The sequence below is a fragment of the Barbatula barbatula genome, assembly GCF_947034865.1.
Source record: "Barbatula barbatula genome assembly, chromosome: 8".
Taxonomy (NCBI): domain Eukaryota; kingdom Metazoa; phylum Chordata; class Actinopteri; order Cypriniformes; family Nemacheilidae; genus Barbatula; species Barbatula barbatula.
The window spans coordinates 23,502,022-23,522,310 of record NC_136771.1 but is presented as its reverse complement, the minus strand read 5'-3'; the positions used below and the strand labels follow the sequence as shown (position 1 = coordinate 23,522,310).

Genomic DNA, 20,289 nt, shown 5'->3' with positions numbered 1-20,289 from the left:
TGGGTACATAAATCTGATTTAGTGAGTGGTGGTTTTGTAGGCCAAGAGCCATTAGGCTGAAATGACAGATGGAGCTGTGTGTCATCCGCATAACAGTGATAGGAAACGCCATTTTTCCGAACGACAGAACCTAGGGATGTTGTGTATATGGAGAAGAGCAGCGGTCCAAGAACTGAGCCCTGGGGTACCCTTGTACTGAGATGCTGGGACTCAGAAACCTCACCTCTCCAGGATACTCTGAATGAGGATACTCTTGGATGACTGTGTGAAGGGTTTTCCCTCGCAGACAGATGATGATAAATTTTAAAGCTGCATAGGAGGTTAAACAATTTTAACAAGAGACAGATTCCCTGACAAATTTAAAACCTAGTTTACTAACCATTAAACATTTTCTTTTGGGGTTGGTACATTCAGTGGATTTTTGCGTTAGTAATCTTTGAACCTTGTGGGCTACGAGTATAACACAAATCAACAAAGTTTATTCGTAATTGAAATTGATCACAAATAAACTATATGAATGAGAATATAATGCACATGAGGAATCTATCAATGTTCTGGCAGTCTTATGCAGAAGCAGATGGAGTATCCGGGATGAGAATAAAACATGACGTATTGGCAGGTCATCCGACAGAGAAGTGCTTAGCTTTTACAAAGTACCAGGATTCATAATAGTCTTCTATGCTTCTATCAAGTCCATATTGAGCGCTTGTGACACGTGAAACTGCCAAGCCACGATGAGAAATAACCACTGTCAGCTTTCATGTGAACTTCAAAAGATTTAAACCCCAGTGGAGGGATTGGACAGAGGGCTGCGGTAATGGGGCAGAAGAGATCACGTTCAAGTAGGGTGGTCCGATTTGTAATTCAGATTCATAGTTTAATCAATTTCAGGTCACGCAGTTGGAAACAAGCTGCTACAGAGCTAATTAACGATAACAATACATGTTCAATATATACATTTATTCGTCTATATGCTGTATGTACTGTATAGGCATATACAGCAATTTTACATGTATATGACATATGATACTGTATATAATACTGTGAGGTTTTATACTGCATATAGGTCTATAATGTAATTCTATATGTGTATGGCATACGATATATAACAATGATGTTTAATAATGCGTATAGGCCTATCAAGTATTTTTATGTATATGGCTTATAATATATAACACTGATGTTTAATCCTGCATACAGGCCTATAATGTTATTTTATATGTGTATGGCATATGATATAAAATCCTGATGTATAACACTGTATATAGGCCTATAAAGTCATTTTAAATGTTAACGGTATATGATATATAACAGTGATGTTTAATACTGCATATAGGCCTATAAAGAAATGTTTTATGTATATGGCTTATCATTTGTATTACAGCTCCATTTGTATTATATCTCTCCATACAGTTTATAGGCTAATAATTAAATTATATATATATGGCATATTATATATATCACGGTTGTTTGATACTATACATAGGCCAATAATATCATTTTATATGTATATGATATATCGTTTAAAATTATCTAAATACAATCATTTTACTGTATATGGTTCTACTTTAACATCAAACATGTATAATAAATGTTCTGTATATATTTGTATGGGCCTATATGTTATACTGTATAATTTATTATTCTGTATTTAATTCAGAATGTTTTGGTTTGTTTTGCTGTCAATACAGATATGAAGAACTTGGTATATAACCCTGTTTAAAAAAATCTAAAATCACGTTTTTTTATGGTGCATTCCAATTAATCTCTATCGAACTGCAGGGAATCATTTGGAAATTTCCTTTTTAATACATAATTTATTTAATTACTGTGACATACTCGGACATAATGCGGTGCACGCAGGTGATGACATGCGCATAATGTGATGAGGCTCCTTTACATATAGCTATGGCTTCAAAATGAAGTGGAAAGAAACGGCAACAACGTGAAGCCAACAAACAAGAAGGCATGTGTTTTGTACTATTTCAAAGTCTTATTTAATTTTGCCAAATTAAGCAAATACCGATTTACAAATTCAGTATTTGTCCACTGGCACTGGGCAATTTAAGCCATAATAACGCAAAAAATGTAAAAACTAACACAATTAAACACAATTAAAACATGACAACATAGTAAAAAACATACAAACAGAGTTATCTCAATTTGGAACCAAACTCTTCATATGCTGTCATACACTCATCCTTACCTTGTGCTATACGTCTGTGCATACTTTCCACTATGCATCATGGTTAAGGGTTGAAAAATTAAGCTATTCCTCCCTGACTTTATATTCTGAGGGGAAATGGTACAATCCAACTCCGCAATGTTTCCATAATTAATTTTTAATTGATCTTCTTTTCCATCATGAAGTCAGCAGTCTAAGCGTTTATAGGGAAGTTTGTAGATGAGTCTACAACGTTCTCTCTCTCTCTCTTTCTGCTCATATATCTCTTTCTCCCTCATCCTCTTGTTTTTATCTCCTTATCCTTTCATTCCATTTCGTCTCGGTACATTCAGATTCAGGTGTGCGGCATGGAACAATAAGTATGGCTTTACCTCTGATTAAGAGTTCTCCCAGTGGGGCCCTAAGTCGGGTCGGCTCAGCCCCCCCATGCAATTAAATCAAGTTCCACTTTAATGAGGAGCGTGTTTATTAAGTCCGTTCGGGGACGTGCCCGCAGAAGCTGTTAGCATTGCTCTCTGATTAGGAAGGCTAAGCAGTCTGAGGAACCAGACCTGAAGTTACTACAGGTGATGCAGTGCGCAATGTACTTTCTAACCATTAGCCGCCCGGCTAGGGCCAGACTGACAGGGAGAGATGTTTCAAAAGGTAGGGTGGATACCAGTCTGGTAAATGAGCACACAAAGTGTCTGGTTTAGAGGTGTGTGGATCGCTGATATCACTGGTGTACTTCCAGGGAGGGGATTACTTTGTTGAGGGGAGACAAAGAAAATGCGAGAGGCAGGAGCCGGGCCAAACGGAGCGTGGCACAGGTTTCAGGTGGACGCCATGCTTTTGACAATACTGGCACCTATAGGCCATTGTATAGTCCAACATTGGAAACAGCTCAGAACTTGTTAACAGAAGTTTGTGGTAACAAGACATAAGCATGAGAGCCCTTATAAGAAAACCAAATTTCTCATGTGATCGCATTTGTTTGAAACAATGACGTGGTTTTTACTGGATTCACAACTTTCTGCACATATTTAAAGACCTTTTTTGCAAAGCAGTGGTGATTGGAACTGTGGTCCAGAAAGGCAGACAAAAGACATCCTTAAAGTAATCCATGTGACTCCATTGGTTTATATATTTATTTACATGCAACAGTGTCTGCTTCTCTGTCATGTGCTTTATGCTCTTGTATATATGGAATGGACAAAACTATAAACTACAAAACACTTGCAATGCTTCAATAGACTAAATATGGTGTCACTTGTATTACTTAAGGATATATTTTTACTACCTTTCTGGATCTTGAAAGTGAAAGCTGCGTAGGCTGCCTGAGAAGGGAAACGGAAAGTTCAAAGATTTCATAGAAGTTTATCTTAATTTGTCTTCTAACAAAGAAAAGTCTTAACAGGTACGGCATGAGCGATTAACAATGGTATTTTCATTTTTGTGTGAACTGACACTTTTCACGTGAATACACTTTCCATGCATTTGTTTCAAATTATTTTTCACCTAAAAACTTTATCGACAGATTTATTATTTGAGAAATATTTTTTCTGTATTTTCTATATTGAGTATAGAGAATAATTAGGTGTTAGCTGGTAATATTTTACAGTTGTTTCTGTGAATTTCATGCATCTGTGTAATGACTCTAAAACTCTAAATGTAAATGTAACACTGAGTAACTGAAACAGATATGTCATGTCACACTTTATTTATATTTTCAGTTATGTTTATAAAAGTTATTTCACAGTTAAGTTTTTTCATGCCGTGGTTATCCTTTGGAAATGTTAACTGTTTGAGTTTGTCCTTTACATTTATTAATTTGCATGAGATAATAAAAACCTTTCTGTTATTTATTTGGTTAAATGGGCCATTGCAAATTGAAAGATATGCCAGATTAAGTTCAAAGAACCTACATTTTAGTATAGATAACTTGAAAATGTAAGTTGATGTATTCCAACTAAACTTTGCAAGTTACTTGAAATAAGTTGTCTCACTTAAATACTATGAGTATGAGAACAAAAAATAAAAATAAAATGTTCATCTTCTTAAAGGGACAGTGAACCCAACAATTTCTCACCTTTGTGTCATTCCAAAGCTATATTCTTTTTTCTGCAGAACACAAAAGAAGATATTTCGTAAAATGTTGGTAACCAAAAGACACTGACCCCATTGGCTTCCATGGTATAGACACAAAGAGACATTTTTTGTGTTGATTTAAATATCTATAGATGAAAAGTCATATACAGGTTTTGAATGACATGATGTCAAATTATTGATGAAAGATATTTTATTTTGGTGTGAACTATCCCCTTCACAAAATTCAAACCAAACCTCTTTATTTAAAATGATCATTTCTCATCTATATTTAAGTGTGGCCGTTAGATATTGAAAATGTAGTGACGAGTAGTGAAAGACATGGATTATATCTGTGCAATTATGCCATTGTTCACCGACTGCACAATAATAACAGGTGATTGCAACCATAGAAAAGCCATTGTTCAGTCTCCACACTCCAACATCATTCACAGAAGCCGATGACACCAACAGTAATCATCCTGCACATATTCAAACATAATGACCACCCACATGCTTAAGCTTATTCAATGACACTGTAATCACAAACACACAGAGCTATTCTTTGTTAAATCCTCATGCTGTACCGTAGGTTCTTTTGCACAAAGAACGTGGTTGAACTTCCTTTGAGGTTTGGTAGGAAAGCAATGAGGAATGGAGACGAGATCAGTATTCAATCGGAGTTCCATCCGGCTTCCATTAAGCAAAAGAGTGGCAGTCTGATTATCCACATTGTTGGCAGTAGTGGGAGTGGACTGCGCCGGGCCATTTTTGCATTAACGTCCTGATCAAATTTTCATAACTCAATTTGGCGGAGGTTTGCATGTCGAGGATTGAACGCTCGAGTCGAGCTCTCTCTGGTCGCTTTGTCTGTGCAATGCACATTTAACTCTGAATCCTTGACAGCGAATCCTTGACATTGACTGTCCCGTGGCACAATTGTTAGATTTTTGCGACGGTAGATGTCCGAACGACAATTGTATTGTTTAGAGGATCTCCATGTAGTTCAACACATTACATAATTGCAGTCATACCAGAGAAATTGATAAGAGATTGTTGAGTTCATATCATGAAATCATTGCAGACTTTGGTTTATTGGCAAATATTTGAGCACACATTTTCTTTTTGAAACTGTTAAGCGCACATTAGCAGGGTCTATTTCTAAAGAAAAAGGTCAGAGAAACTGGAGACGCAAGCCGCGATCTTTATGCATTCATTGAGTCAATTTATGTTTGAATGGATTTAATGAATGATTTACACATAAAATCATTCTTCTCATGTTTCTTGAATAAAGCCCATTATCCTGTTTTCACAAATGACTAGACAGGTTTTTAGAAAAGTCACGGAAATTCGTCAGTGAAAAGGTGGAAAGCTGAAGGGTATGTTTTGGGGTTGTAAATGCGACCTCAATTTTGATGACATGAAACATGCATATGCCAAATTGACGCGATCCTTATTACATTCCTCATTTTCTTGAGTCTGATGCATCAGTGAACATCATTTGTATTACAGCTCCATCGCCATTGGCAGCAACATGATCATGTTCTTCCCTGTTTCCGAATCCATCACAATCGTTCCGTCCCTCATGAATCATTTGATCTCTGATGCAACAGCTCAAAGAGGCTTGAGGAAAATAACAGAAAATATATTTAAAGAAATATATTCAAATGAAGATGTTTTCAATTGCAACTAAGATGTCTATCTGAATTTGTCGATTTATTGTTGTCAAGTATCTGTCTAAATAACCAGTTTAAACTAGAAATGTATACATTTTGCTTGCTCTTTACAACTATTGTATAAGACTTGAAGAGTTTGTTTCCAAAATGAGTGAACTAATTTCCAATATCATGTTTTTTATTATGTTATCGTGTTAGTTAGCTGTATGTTTTCGTGGCTTAAATCAAAACAAACCAACTGCAGTTTGATTGATATTAATTGGAATGCACAATAAAAAATAAGATTTTGGATGTTTGGATGAGTTTAGTCATTTTGGAACCAAACTATTTACTTAGACTGTAAAATATTAAAATAAACGGTTATTACGTGTGCAGCTAATGTACCGCTTCTGAATTATTAATGCATAGAAAGGCTCACAATCTACAAAATAAAAAATGTTCAGGTCAGATGTCTTAATTATTGAACAACTATAAAATGTACAATCGGCGCACTATCTGAACTCCTCGGCCGCGTGACGCAGTTCTCCTCCTGAACACCAGATGACGGTGTTGAGGCGCACAGACGAAGAGCGCCTAATCTAGCGATCAGACGAGAAGAAGTTCAGAGTACGCAGCAGCGCTTGGTTTGGTAAGTTCTGCTGTTCTAGTATAAATTCGTGCGTTAGTCTGTCCATAAACTTTCGCATTTGACGGGATGCATTTAACCGCGCATTAACAAGTCGTCCGTTTGTATTCCGTCGCGTGCATGTTTTAGGAAAAGAAGCGCCGCTCCATCTGCGCGTGCTAGTCAGGACGCGGAAGGGGGCATATAACGTTACCAAGTTTTATTTCTCAAAGTATTGATCGCAAACACGCTAATTCAGTCTCTGGTTATTAACTTAAACGTTCGCCGTGGGTCTCTGCGTGCAATCTGTTGGGTTCTATCGGACGGGTGTAATCTGGCAGATGGGAACCGATTGAACATCATTAAATCCTGCTGGAATGAGGCCCTTAAACACAACACAAAGGAATTTTGTCATGTCACGGTCTTAATGTAAACAAGCGATGGTTTATAATCGCGTTTATAATGCAAACCGTTAGAATTTGCACACGAAAAGGCCCCAATCGTGTAAACGTGAATCATTTGAGGCTTTATAAGCTTTATGGTCGAAAATCCACGATGTCCCGTGATGCTCTGAAACGGCTTTCAAATGCACAGATTTCTTCAAGTAGAATTTATATATGTAACACTGTAGCAGTGAACGAGCCGATGGATTCGTGCATTGTTACATTTAACTGCGCGTATGTACACCGGATGCTTTGCAATGTGTATATAATAACTTGCTCATTTTGATCATACAGTACGTGATGACTTTAAATGATTTAGTTGAATGTGGGTCAATGACGTCACGTGATGCCATTTTTTGTGTGTCCGGTGTCACTGTATTTCAATTTAAAATCTAATTTGACGGGCATCGATATACACCATGTGGGGACATATGGCCCTGATGGGAATATTCCTAAAACAAAATCGCTCATTTGATGCTTAAACTCCATAAATGAATTATAATATTCCGAACAAGGGTGTTCCCTTTCCTTTATGTTTATAATTAGTTCTAATGTGAGATTATAGCCATCTAGGTGTTTTATTGAGAAATTCACCTTTTTAAACGAGTTTCGTTTTTACGGTTTAACGGTCTTTCAAAATATATTAAAAAGCAGAAATTTTACTCGACCTATGTATGCATGCAAGTAATTTGCCTTTGTTTTTACTTGATCGTGAGCCTTTTAAGTTGAATAAAACCATATGGACACAAAATAATTGCATCACCTCACTGTTGACCCATGTACCAATGTCCTTAAATGTTCCAAAAGAGTGCACCTGTGCTATCGAGGTAGACAATTGGTATATTTTAAGACCATATGTGCAGCCATTATTGTTATATTTGTCTTGCCTATTGTTTTCATTTCAGATCATCTGTGACAAAATGTCAGAACCGAGGGCTTATAAGAATCCCTATCCAGATTACACGGGGCCTGGATGTGCTCAAGACTTCTTTGACATGCAGGGAAATGTGAGTGATGCTGTGTGCCACCGACACTTACACGTTTGCAACTTTTCTGTATCATGTACCATGTGTCTGTATTCATCATTATGAAACCTTCTCCGTGTCTCTGTGTAGTTGACCCATAATTTTGCCAGCTGTATCAGCAGTAACATCAGAGAACTTTTGGCTGTAATGGAGAATGGATTGAAGAATGCTGATCCTAGAGACTGTACAGGCTACACTGGATGGGCAGGTGAGATCACGCTCCAACACCACTGTCAATGAATTAAACTGGCTGTGGCAAACCTACTTTAATATCAGACACTGTATGCATTGGTTTCGATGTGGGTTTATAGATTTTGTTTAATATGCAAACGGGTAAATACTTATATGTTATGTGTTACTGTGTTTAAGTCTGGTTATGGCTAATTGTGCATTAAACATACTTAACTGTACATATCCACCATCATTTGCATCTCTACTTGCCTTTCATGCAACACATGTAAAAAACGGACATTGAAGTTTGTCATGCTTGGTCGCTATTGCTAAATGGTGCCCTTTTCCCCCACCGCAGGCATTGCAGTGCTGTATCTGCATCTCCACAGTATCTTTGGAGAACCCATGTACCTTCAGAAGGCTCTGGAGCACGTCAGCCGCAGTCTGAGAAGTTTAACCCAGCGCTGGGTGACTTTCCTGTGCGGGGACGCGGGGCCGCTGGCTGTAGCAGCTGTGGTCTATCATCGCCTTCAGAAACCCCATGAGGCAGAGGAGTGTGTGAACAGGTCTGACAACGTTTTAACCTGCTCTTCCATCTTTGTACATGTGGGTCGATGGTGTGACGTTCGTTTTTCTCTGGTTCTGTACTGTCTAGTTCATCCAAAAATGAACATTTTCATAATTGACTCGCCCTCGTGTCATCCGAGATTAATACACATTTGTGCTTTTTGGAGCTTGTTCATGAGGGCTTTATTTCACTCGTTGTTTGGATAAAGGTGTGTTAAAGCAACAGATGACAATGTTTAGTGTCTGTGTTGAATCTGATTTCTTGTGTCTTTGAATTGGTTGGAACAAATAGCATTTTAAAAGTTTGGTATTTGTTAATACTAAACCAAGATTCCAGCATGAGGGTGAAATGTGGAGGATTTGTTGGACTAAGGGACTCATTTCTTAATTTTCAGTCCACCTGGGGATGTTATTGTCATCTATTTGCTCCAATGTTCTCAGACTCATGCAGTACCATCAGTTGGTGGTGCAGGGGAAAGGCAAACTTCCAGATGAGCTGCTGTACGGTCGGGTGGGCTACCTTTACTCCCTCATCTACATCAACCAGCAGTTTCAGCAGGAGAAGATTCCCATCCAATACATACAACAGGTAAGTCTCAAACATGTATGAATTCCCATCTTTGTGGAAGCGAGTACCGGGCGCAGACATTATTTTGACCTTGTTTCATCTAAAAATATCGAACACTGGCTATGCAAATGGGAACTGCTTTTGTTTATTATTTGACCTGTTAGTGATCCATCCGTGTGTGTTTATTGCAGATCTGTGAAGCGATATTGGCATCTGGGCAGAGCTTGTCTCAGAGGAACAGGCTTCAGGATCAAAGCCCTCTAATGTACGAGTGGTATCAAGAGGAGTATGTAGGTGCCGCCCATGGACTTGCAGGAATCTACTATTACCTAATGCAGGTAAACACGCTGACATTATAGACCGCATGCGTCTCTAGTGTGCTTTAGAGATTCCTATGAGATCAAAATATGTTGCATGGATGCTTTACTTAAAAACACGTTATCTCGTCTTTCTTTCAGCCTGGTTTTGTTGTCGGGGAGGAGAGGGTTTTGTCTCTGGTCAGACCCAGCGTGAATTACGTGTGTCAGTTACGGTTTCCATCTGGCAATTACCCACCATGTGTCGGGGATTCCCGGGACCTTCTGGTGCACTGGTGTCACGGGACACCGGGTGTGATCTACATGTTGATTCAAGCTTTTAAGGTACAAAACTGTATGATGATTTCCTCAACCTTTAAGCCGTCTTTGTGGTTTTTGTGTGTTTTAAAAAGTACTTTTGGGTTTGGTGCTCTAGGTCTTTGGTGTGAAGCAGTATTTGGAGGACGCGCTGCATTGCGGGGAGGTGATCTGGCAGAGAGGTCTTCTCAAGAAGGGTTATGGACTTTGCCACGGAGCTGCCGGGAACGCTTACGGCTTCCTGGCCTTATTTAACATCACTCAAGACCCCAAACACCTTTTCAGAGCCTGTATGGTGAGAGTCTTGGCTAAAGATTATAGTTCACATTATAGAAAGGGTTGTATTTTCTGTAATTCAGTATTTGTAAGGATCTTTTAAGTTTGGTTGATGTTACTCTATAAATATACTCAAACTTTTGTCATTTAATGCAAATTTGACTGAGGGTCTATAACTTTAATGGACTGAAATAAAGCATCTTTGGATGAAACCGTCTTTCAAAAACAAGGGAAAAAATAATTACGTCATAGTTCTGCCGATAGTTTAAACCGTATACAAAATGATGAGTTTTATTGAAATCACATTCAGTCTTTGTTGTATCATCAAATTAAGTTTAAAAGAAAGATTTTCATTACACAGCACAACGAAATTACTTTGTTGCCATTATTCTTATTTCCTATTTATTCATATCAGGAGAGAGACTATCTTTTACTGTTGTGTGCACAGAGGCATGATGGGATTTTATGTTTTTTCATCTATGCAGTTTGCAGACTGGTGCATGAATTATGGAAAACATGGCTGCCGGACTCCAGATACACCATACTCTCTGTTTGAAGGTAATACTCAATATATAAAAAAGTCATATATAAACACTTATGATATAAGGGTTATTATATATAGTGACATTGAAAATCCTTTTATGTTATAGCATTTTCAGTGTAGTCACAATTTTCTTAGAATTTGGTCAAATTGATTTATTTTATAATGTATTTATATGATCATGCATCTTCTTGAGGTCTCTCACTGAGATGCTTTTTATGTAGTAAGGAAGCTTTTTCTTCATTGTTTGGTTCAAGACATCCATTTTTAAAAGCATCAAATGCACCGCTTTAATTTTTCAGACATATCCCATATAGATGTGCCATATAGGTTTTTAAGATGATGAAAATGTAACCCTAATCTTTTGAACGCTGGTGCACTTTCCGATTTTTACTTGGTTTACCTGATTTATTTAACTTTTCTCTCAAAGGCATGGCGGGCACGATTTACTTCTTGGCCGACTTGCTGCAACCAACCAGAGCAAAGTTTCCTGCGTTTGAGGTGTAAAGGTGAATATGCCTCGCTTTTAAAACATCCACCTATCCAAATATCGAATCGAACATCTTGCCAACTTCAAAATGCATCATTCCAGTGTTTTTCAGACGGCAGAGATTTTCCACTTTAGCTTCGTAGAAATGCAAGAACACGTCGTCTGATGGAAGAATAGTACCGTCACACTCTGCATGTGTGTCTGCATGCCTGGGGTCTGTTCGTATTCACTGAGAGTCTTATGAGAGCTGTTGTGTATGTGACAATGTAAGGTGGATGGGAATCGAGGTGATGTTGAGGAGGCCGTCTGCTTTAAATCTGCTTAATAGATTGCAATTATTTTGTTATTGGTGTATATGTACATGTAGGTATTACTAGTTTTGTTACTAATACAGGATTCATTGATTTGAAATATTTTGTGTATATATATTTTGAAATGATTTACTGTTGTGTAATATTTAAGTAGTAGTACTTACACAGTCCTCTGTTTTAAGGTAAGCTCACAAAAAACATAGCTTTGACATTGTTAGTGCGTGAAATTAAGTCAATGAATGTCATTCTTATATATGCATTTGGATATTTTTTTGTTGTTTTTTTGATAATTCTTCTGGTGATATCTGGAAGATAAACTGCAACATTAGTTATTATTTTCAGATTTTGTCCCATTGTTATACATTATTTGTACATTTTCATGTGCACCACAATTAAAAATCGGATAAAAATATGTTTGGTTGGCATGAGACATAAGTGCATTCACTATTTTGATATCAAGTATTTCAAATACATAACCAACATTAACAGGTTTTGAAAATGTGATTTGTTAACAACTTTTAATATCACCGTTTTCTCCACTAGGTGGCGATATAGAATTCTGCAGTCAGTAATTCTCTTTCTCTCCACAATAATATTTTAAGAGTCTTACGTGTTTTCTGGGGCAGATTTAAACTGGTAAATTATACAGCTGACAGGGACTTATTTGTGACCTCATTACCCTTAAATTACACAAAGATTTAGATGCTCTGCAAAATTCTGGAATCATGCTTGGACATATAAAAAAGTGTCTTAACTTAAAACAGTGTGATTTCAAACTTAAGTTGCCTTGACGTGCAGTCTTTGTCTTTACGAGCATATAACATAAAAATAATAAACTTTTTGATTTGCTAAAATATATAAGAATGGCCTTAAATGTAAAGCAGAAAAGTGATGGTCCGTTTACACTCACTTGAAACCTTCTGCCAAATAAGGCTCACATTTTTTTTCAAGGGCCTCTGGACAATGCTTGGCCCACAGGAAGGCTTTTTTTAAACGTTGTACACCCCTGTGTTCCATCCAGCTGATCCGGGGCCAGTCTAGTTTGGTGCAACAGTAATGGCAGACATCTGTCAAGCTGACCCCACATCAGAAGCGAGCAGAGTAACCTGAGCTGCCGGGCGTCTTTACGATCTGGAGTTCTCTAAGATGTGTCGACGACCCTAGAGGTGCTACCAGTCCTCAATGAGGTACAGCGGAGAAACTCAACACCCCAGCCCCCCCAAAAGGAACGACTAAATATAAATCTCATCTGTCCGGGGGTGTGGCTTCAGTTACATGACTTCTACAGTTCAGAAGAGCGAATGTCTCTAGGCAAGAATGGAATGTCTTCCCAGTGGACTTCTGTCGGTTTGTAGTAACATCTAACAGACTGAAGGACAGCTTTGAAAAATAAAACTGTGTATTATATGGGGCAAAAAGAATAGGCCTGCTCATGGCATTTTTATTAAAGCATCTTAGATTAATTCAACATATAGTAAGTGTAAAAGGGTGAGTCTTTCTTCTGCTGAACTCGAAGGAAGATATTTTGAGAATTGTGGTTTTGTGTTCGTACAATGGAAGTCAATGAGGGCCAGTGTTGTTTACACTTTTGCCATCGCTCTTCAAAATATCTTGTCTTCTGCAGAAGAATGAAAGCCATACAGGTTTGGTTTCATTTTGTGTGAACTGTCCCTTTAAATTGATCTTGAAACATCGTCTGTTGTGCATTCTGGTTTCATTTTACATTGTCATGATGCTTAACAAATAACCAAACGTACATTTGTTCATCACAAAATCACAGGGGAAAGTAGGTCACATTTTGAGATGAAAGGCACATAAGGATTGATGAAAATGTTAGGGAGCTTGTCATGATGAGGAATATGGTGCACTGTGGTGCTGCAAGTACATCCCAGCTAAATAAGAAATAACAAACTTATGGGGATGATATGCACCAACCCTTTGATGACTTATCTTGTAATAGTATTAGAACATGAAGTATATCACAAATACATTTTAATGGTAACCATCAGATTTATGTATTTAACTCTAGAGACAGTATTGGGACCATTTTGGACACAAAAGTGCATTAACAGAGCATATATTTTGTTGTTGTTTGCTTATCAAAACTTGGAACATTTGTGAGGATTTTCTTTGGAATTTCTTTTCACCAACTCATCCCAAGGTCTTCACACAGGTGTGAGGTGTCCTGCTGGAGTAACCAATGCAATTTACACAGACCCGCTTGTTTTGCATAGTGACTGTATATATCAGTGGGTACGGAAAGTATTCAGACAATTTTTGACTCTTTGTTATATTGCAGCCATTTGATAAAAGTTCATTTTTTCTCATTAATGTACACACAGCACCCCATATTGACAGAAAAACACAGAATTGTTGACATTTTTGCAGATTTATTAAAAAAAGAAAAACAGAAATATCACATGGTCCTAAGTATTCAGACCCTTTGCTGTGACACACTCGTATATTTAACTCAGGTGCTGTCCATTTCTTCTGATCATCGTTGAGAAGGTTCTACAGCTTCATTTGATTCCCGCTGTGTTTGATTATACGGATTGGACTTGATAAGGAAAGCCACACACCTGTCTATATAAGACCTTACAGCTTACAATGCATGTCAGAGCAAATGAGAATCATGAGGTCAAAGATACTGCCTGAAAAGCTCAGAGACAGAATTGTGGCAAGGCACAGATCTGGCCAAGGTTACAAAAACATTTCTGCTGCACTTAAGGTTCCTAAGAGCACAGTGGCCTCCATAATCCTTAAATGGAAGATGTTTGGGAGGACCAGAACCCTTCCTACAGCTGTCCGTCCGACCAAACTGAGCTATCTGGGGAGAAGAGCCTTGGTGATAGAGGTAAAGAAGTACCCAAAGATCACTGTGGCTGAGCTCCAGAGATGCAGTCGGGAGATGGGAGAAAGATGTGGAAAGTCAACCACCACTGCAGCCCTTCACCAGTCGGGGCTTTATGGCAGAGTGGCCAGAGGGAAGCCCCTCTTAAGTGCAAGACACATGAAAGCCTGCATGGAGTTTGCTAAAAAACACCTGAAGGCCTCCAAGATGGTGAGAAATAAGATTCTCTGGTCTGATGAGACCAAGATAGAACTTTTTGACCTTAAATCTAAGCGGTATGTGTGGTGAAAACCAGGCACTGCTCATCACCTGTCCAATACAGTCCCAACGGTGAAGCGTGGTGGTGGCACCATCATGCTGTGGGGGTGTTTTTCAGCTGGAGGGACAGGACGACTGGTTGCAATCGGGGAAAAGACTGATGCGGTTAAGTTCAGGAATATCCTGGACGAAAATCTTTTCCAGAGTGCTCAAGACCTCCGACTGGGCCGAAGGTTCACCTTCCAACAAGGCAATGACCCAAAGCAGACAGCTAAAATAACGAAGGAGTGGCTTCACAACAACCCCGTGACTGTTCTTGAATGGCCCAGCCAGAGCCCTGACTTAAACCCAATTGAGCATCTCTGGAGAGACCTGAAAATGGCTGTCCACCAATGTTTACCATCCAACCTGACACAACTGGAGCTGATCTGGAAGGAGGAATGGCAGAGGATCCCCAAATCCAGGTGTAAAAAACGTTGCCAAAAAGACTCATGGCTGTATTTGATCAAAAGGGTGCTTCTACTAAATACTGAGCAAAGGGTCTGAATACGTAGAACCATGTGATCTTTCAGTTTTTCTCTAATAAATCTGCAAAAATGCCAATTCTGTGTTTTTCTGTCAATATTGGGGTGCTGTGTGTACATTAATGACTAAAAAATTAACTTTACTGATTTTAGCAAATGGCTGCAATATAACAAAGAGAAAAAATGTAAGTAGATTTAAACTATCTTGATTTGTAAATATAATCCCTCTTATTAAATTATATATTGTCTTTCGGTAGTGATAAAATTTGGGGAGGAAGAATATGCCAAAACTTTCTGAAAGTACAATATGACAATGAACTGCACATATAGTTTACTAGAAATGTGTACCTTTAATATTATACAATTTGCATAAAACATTTCTGGAAAACTTTTTTTATCCGATTTTGCACCAATTCTGTAGAATAGCTCATATAGAAACGTATCATATTCAACTGGGTTTTCTATGCATTTTGCATAACATCAAATAATGTCATGAAACTCTACAACGATTGTCGCGCCAGATATTTAAGAAAGCAAATGCGCTCAACTTTCAAGTTCACTCTACGCTTGGTTTCATGTTGAATATTTGTTCTGTATACTTTCTTTGAAAAGCTTTTGTCCGGCTTGCCATATAACCATAAGTGGCCGAGAGCACCATTTGCATGTTAAAAATATCGCCGCTGTAACCAAACACTTCCTTGATATGTTGTGATGCCATTTATACCCGCAATTCGCGCGCACACGTGATAACAGGTACAATTGGGAATTACGTGCGTGTGTTTTCATCCCTGGCTATTGGCAATAGGCTACACGAGTAAAAAAATAGGGGAGTCAATTTAAATGCTGACCAAAGCCAAGGAGTCTTACAAGCAGCCTGGAGCATAATCTAAAAATACCGCCGCGACATGCGCAGTGACGAAAGTCGCAACCCTCCTTCCAGTTTGACCTAAGAAAGTTAAAGTAGTCACTAGGTCCGCCCCGTGACATCATTTGCATAGCATAAATAAGAAGGACATGGTCCATGGTTCAGGACCACTCTCCTGGGACTCCGGCTTCTTGACTTCTGCCCCTCGCACCTCCATCACAAACCTGCATCATGGTGTGTACATGGATTACTCTGGTTAATGTAACTTCTGTACCTCTTTGATGTTCTTCTGGCTGAAAAACAACAATGCCATTAAAATAAACTAGGACACCAGTTGTGAAGTTGGGGCGACATTCGTTTCTGTACAAAATGGAGATGTGTGCACTTGGAAGGAATATTTTGATGGTTATCTAAAAAAGGGCGTCTTTGCAAATGTATTGTGTTATAATATAGGATTGATGTGTCATGAGACGTTAGCATGTTTGCCTATGGGATTGATGCAATTGTTGTCTCTCTGGCAGGCTGGAGAATTCTCTGCTGACCAGATTGAGGGTGAGTGTTCCATACTTTTTTAAAGGTTTTGTAAATAATGGTTGTATTGTGCTTCTAGAATACCGAAATGATCAATCTTATTGCATCGTCTCAGATAAAATAACACTAGTGATATTAATTCTGATGCTCAAAATTTACCATAACACATGTAAAAAATGTCAGTCATCTCCAATTCAAAATGTATTATTGGCATGTTCATCTAAATATTTTAATTGGCCCCGTTAAGAAACGCTGGCTGAGAAAAACGGCCATCACAAGTGTCAAATTTATGTAGTCTTAAATAAAAAAATAAGAAGATTGTACGTTTTTTGTTTATCTCCACAATTAGGCCTACTTCTATGAATTTATTAGTTCTATTTTATTTCATTAGGTTTATAACGATTCATAAAAATGACAACACATTCTACTAGAGAGAGTAATCCTTACAACCATAAATTATTTATTAGATATTATGTATCAGATACAGTGTATTTAGTTAACCAAATTTAGCATAAGTGTATGTAAATTGAACTGTAAGTGTGGATAATTTGTTCGATTATTAGTGATATAAGATTTAATGCTAAAGGCCACGCTCACTTCCTAAATACAGAAGAAAAGAAATTCATCAGTACCAAACCAGTTAGGTGTAAAAATCATGCAGTTGGTGATGGGTGTAGGTTACGCTGCTGTCAGCATTCTTGCATTTGACATGGGTCAGCCGAAGACTGTTACTGCCATGTATGGCAAGGGCTACTTTGTCTGAGGGTATCAGGTATCATACATTAAATGCCACATTCATACAGCAACAGCTGCTGTAGGACTGGAGGTGTAGGATGCTATTTTTCTGTCAGAGGATCAATTTCAACTTAGGGTAATTAAATCCTGTTGGAGGGGGCATTGTTGGGATAATTTGTACATTTTAAGCGGCAATATTTTATGTATGCCAACAAATATTAAAACAGTGATTCTAAATTCTTAAATAATTAACATTAAGTCATGTTTTATATATATATATTTAAAATAATGGAACAATGATAAATGTTTTTTTAGACTGTTAGCATGTTTTCTCAAATCAGAGATATTGACTTCTTGTTTCCACATAACCAAAAAAAATGTTATCTTCATTTACAGACTTCAAAGAGGCTTTCGGTCTCTTTGACCGAGTTGGAGACAGCAAGGTTGCTTACAACCAGGTTGCCGACATCATGCGCGCCCTGGGTCAGAACCCCACCAACAAAGACGTCAAGAAGATCCTGGGCGACCCATCTGCTGACGGCAAGAGCCATTATATTGTCATGCTTACATTATGAACACAAAGGCTAAAATAAATCTTCAATAGTTGATACTGATTTTGGTAAATGTAAAATTACCGACCCGCAGATATGGCCAACAAAAGAATCGACTTTGAAACTTTCATGCCAATGATGAAGACTGTTGACGCCAACCAGAAGGGTACCCACGATGACTACGTTGAGGGTCTGCGCGTCTTCGACAAAGAGGGCAACGGCACAGTCATGGGCGCTGAGCTGCGCATTGTGCTGTCCACACTGGGTAAGTGAGGATTATGGGAAATGTAGTTGACAAAGTGCATGCTAAGAAAATAAGAACATGACTCCACTTACAAAAAAAAAACTGTGGTGTGATGAAGTAGAAGTATTTTGACATACAAAGTTGCATCATGCGCGTCTTCGACAAAGAGGGCAACGGCACAGTCATGGGCGCTGAGCTGCGCATTGTGCTGTCCACACTGGGTAAGTGAGGATTATGGGAAATGTAGTTGACAAAGTGCATGCTAAGAAAATAAGAACATGACTCCACTTACAAAAAAAAAACTGTGGTGTGATGAAGTAGAAGTATTTTGACATACAAAGTTGCATCATGCGCGTCTTCGACAAAGAGGGCAACGGCACAGTCATGGGCGCTGAGCTGCGCATTGTGCTGTCCACACTGGGTAAGTGAGGGTTATGGGAAATGTAGTTGACAAAGTGCATGCTAAGAAAATAAGAACATGACTCATCACTGTGGTGTGATGAAGTAGAAGTATTTTGACATATAAAGTTGCATCTTGGGATACTTTTTAAACTGTGTTAAATATTTTCTACCAAAATATGAAATATTTAGCTTTTCTCCCTAAATTAATTCAAGCATGTAAAACTAATATCAATAGTTAAACCATAGGTTTTTTTTAAATCAATACAAATGTCAATTGTGCCCAGATATTTCACAAATCACACTTTCAATTTTGCTTTTGATGGCATCAATAAATGACTAAACTCCTATAAGACTGACAAAAACTAACAATAAACAATATAGTTTTTATGCATTAAATAATCGAATTTTATGTGATGCTGATACAATTGTTCATGTTAGTAATTGTGCATAAACTAATGTAAACTTTTCATTTAAAAAGTAAATGCTGAAATTTACTTGAGATTGATAAAAGTTGAAATTATTTGTTTATTGTCGACTGATGCTAATGTGTTAACCAATGTTAATAGAAACAATCTTACTCTAAGAAGCTTGGATGCATGTCTGAAAAATGACCAAGTTATTAATAAAAGATTTATGTTTCATGACATCACAGGTGAGAAGATGAATGAGACTGAGATTGATGCTCTCATGCAGGGACAGGAGGATGAGAACGGCAATATCCACTACGAGCGTATGTATTCCAAAAGCTATTTGTTTTTTGTCTTCAATTTGCTCATTGAACCCTTGTGACTTTTTCAAAGCATGTTACATAATGATGCACGTAGCGACATTCTTTTATTCTTGTCAGGACACCGTGCCACTAATCTGGCTGATATAATAATCTCACCTCATTACAATCATTATTTTTAGAAACCACCTCAGGCCTTGTATGGTGAGTCAGTCCGGTTGATCTTTCCTTATGCACCTCCTCTGCTTCTCCCCTTACAGCTTTCGTGAAGCACGTCATGTCTGTGTAAGAGACCGTCTGTTGTGGGAGTGGTGAGGAAAGCTAAATTACATCTGCAGACCCCATGGTGTCGGGACATCCATTCTGTTATGAAGACCAATCAATAAAAAGGACTTTGGGGTGTCACTTCTGAGCCATTCTATTTTTCCTTGTCCTCGATTTATTTTCTTGCTGGAAGTTACATCCTCATGCAGCCGATCCTCCGCCTTCTTGGTCCACCCGGGGCGACTGTCCACAGTGGGATGGAGACTGGGGAAGAAGGAAATGACCACTCATGAAGTGAGGGTTTGTTTCTTCTTTCGCCACCCATCCAGGGCACAATAACACCCCCAGCTATGTGTTAAAGGCACATGACGTTGCTGTGGTCCGTTCGCCGTTATCCCCCATCCCCATTTTCACACAGTCATTTCACAATAAACTTTTTTCCAAAAGTACACGAGTACACAGAGTTTTTCCTTTTGGCTTGGTCGAGTTCAGCTTATTATTAATATGAATAGCTAAATGTTAAAAGTATGTGTCTGATACCCACACAAATTACACACCCGTAAACTGAGAGCCCTAAATGTTTGGACAATTAATTCACAATAAATAAAATGTATGATTGGATTGAAACACGTGCATAACCCAAGTGTCCTTACACTAGCAAAGTAAGGTGAACATGATTTCCCCAAGCAGAACAACGCCACTGTTGGTCTTCAAATGAACTTTCTATCAACCAATTAAATTGCATGATTAGGTTTAGGGTAAATGGTTAATGTCTGGGTTTGGGGATTGCATATCAACCTGT

General features: G+C 38.2%; 2 protein-coding genes across 2 annotated transcripts; both read left to right on the top strand.

The window, feature by feature from the left end:
* Positions 1 to 6,424: 6,424 nt before the first annotated feature.
* Positions 6,425 to 13,229, top strand: lancl1 (LanC antibiotic synthetase component C-like 1 (bacterial)). The gene is made up of 11 exons (XM_079461873.1): positions 6,425 to 6,553; positions 7,878 to 7,979; positions 8,088 to 8,205; positions 8,527 to 8,734; positions 9,177 to 9,324; positions 9,495 to 9,641; positions 9,762 to 9,944; positions 10,036 to 10,212; positions 10,679 to 10,751; positions 11,165 to 11,243; positions 11,327 to 13,229. The coding sequence occupies exons 2-10, from the start codon at positions 7,893 to 7,895 to the stop codon at positions 11,239 to 11,241; spliced, it is 1,218 nt and encodes a 405-aa protein (XP_079317999.1). The 5' UTR covers positions 6,425 to 6,553; positions 7,878 to 7,892; the 3' UTR covers positions 11,242 to 11,243; positions 11,327 to 13,229.
* A 2,924-nt stretch (positions 13,230 to 16,153) lies between these two features.
* mylz3 (myosin, light polypeptide 3, skeletal muscle) lies at positions 16,154 to 19,940 on the top strand. Its single transcript, XM_079461872.1, has 6 exons — positions 16,154 to 16,267; positions 16,555 to 16,585; positions 17,696 to 17,839; positions 17,945 to 18,115; positions 19,149 to 19,226; positions 19,484 to 19,940. Exons 1-6 carry the CDS (start codon positions 16,265 to 16,267, stop codon positions 19,510 to 19,512), a joined length of 456 nt encoding a protein of 151 aa, XP_079317998.1. The 5' UTR covers positions 16,154 to 16,264; the 3' UTR covers positions 19,513 to 19,940.
* Positions 19,941 to 20,289: the final 349 nt, after the last annotated feature.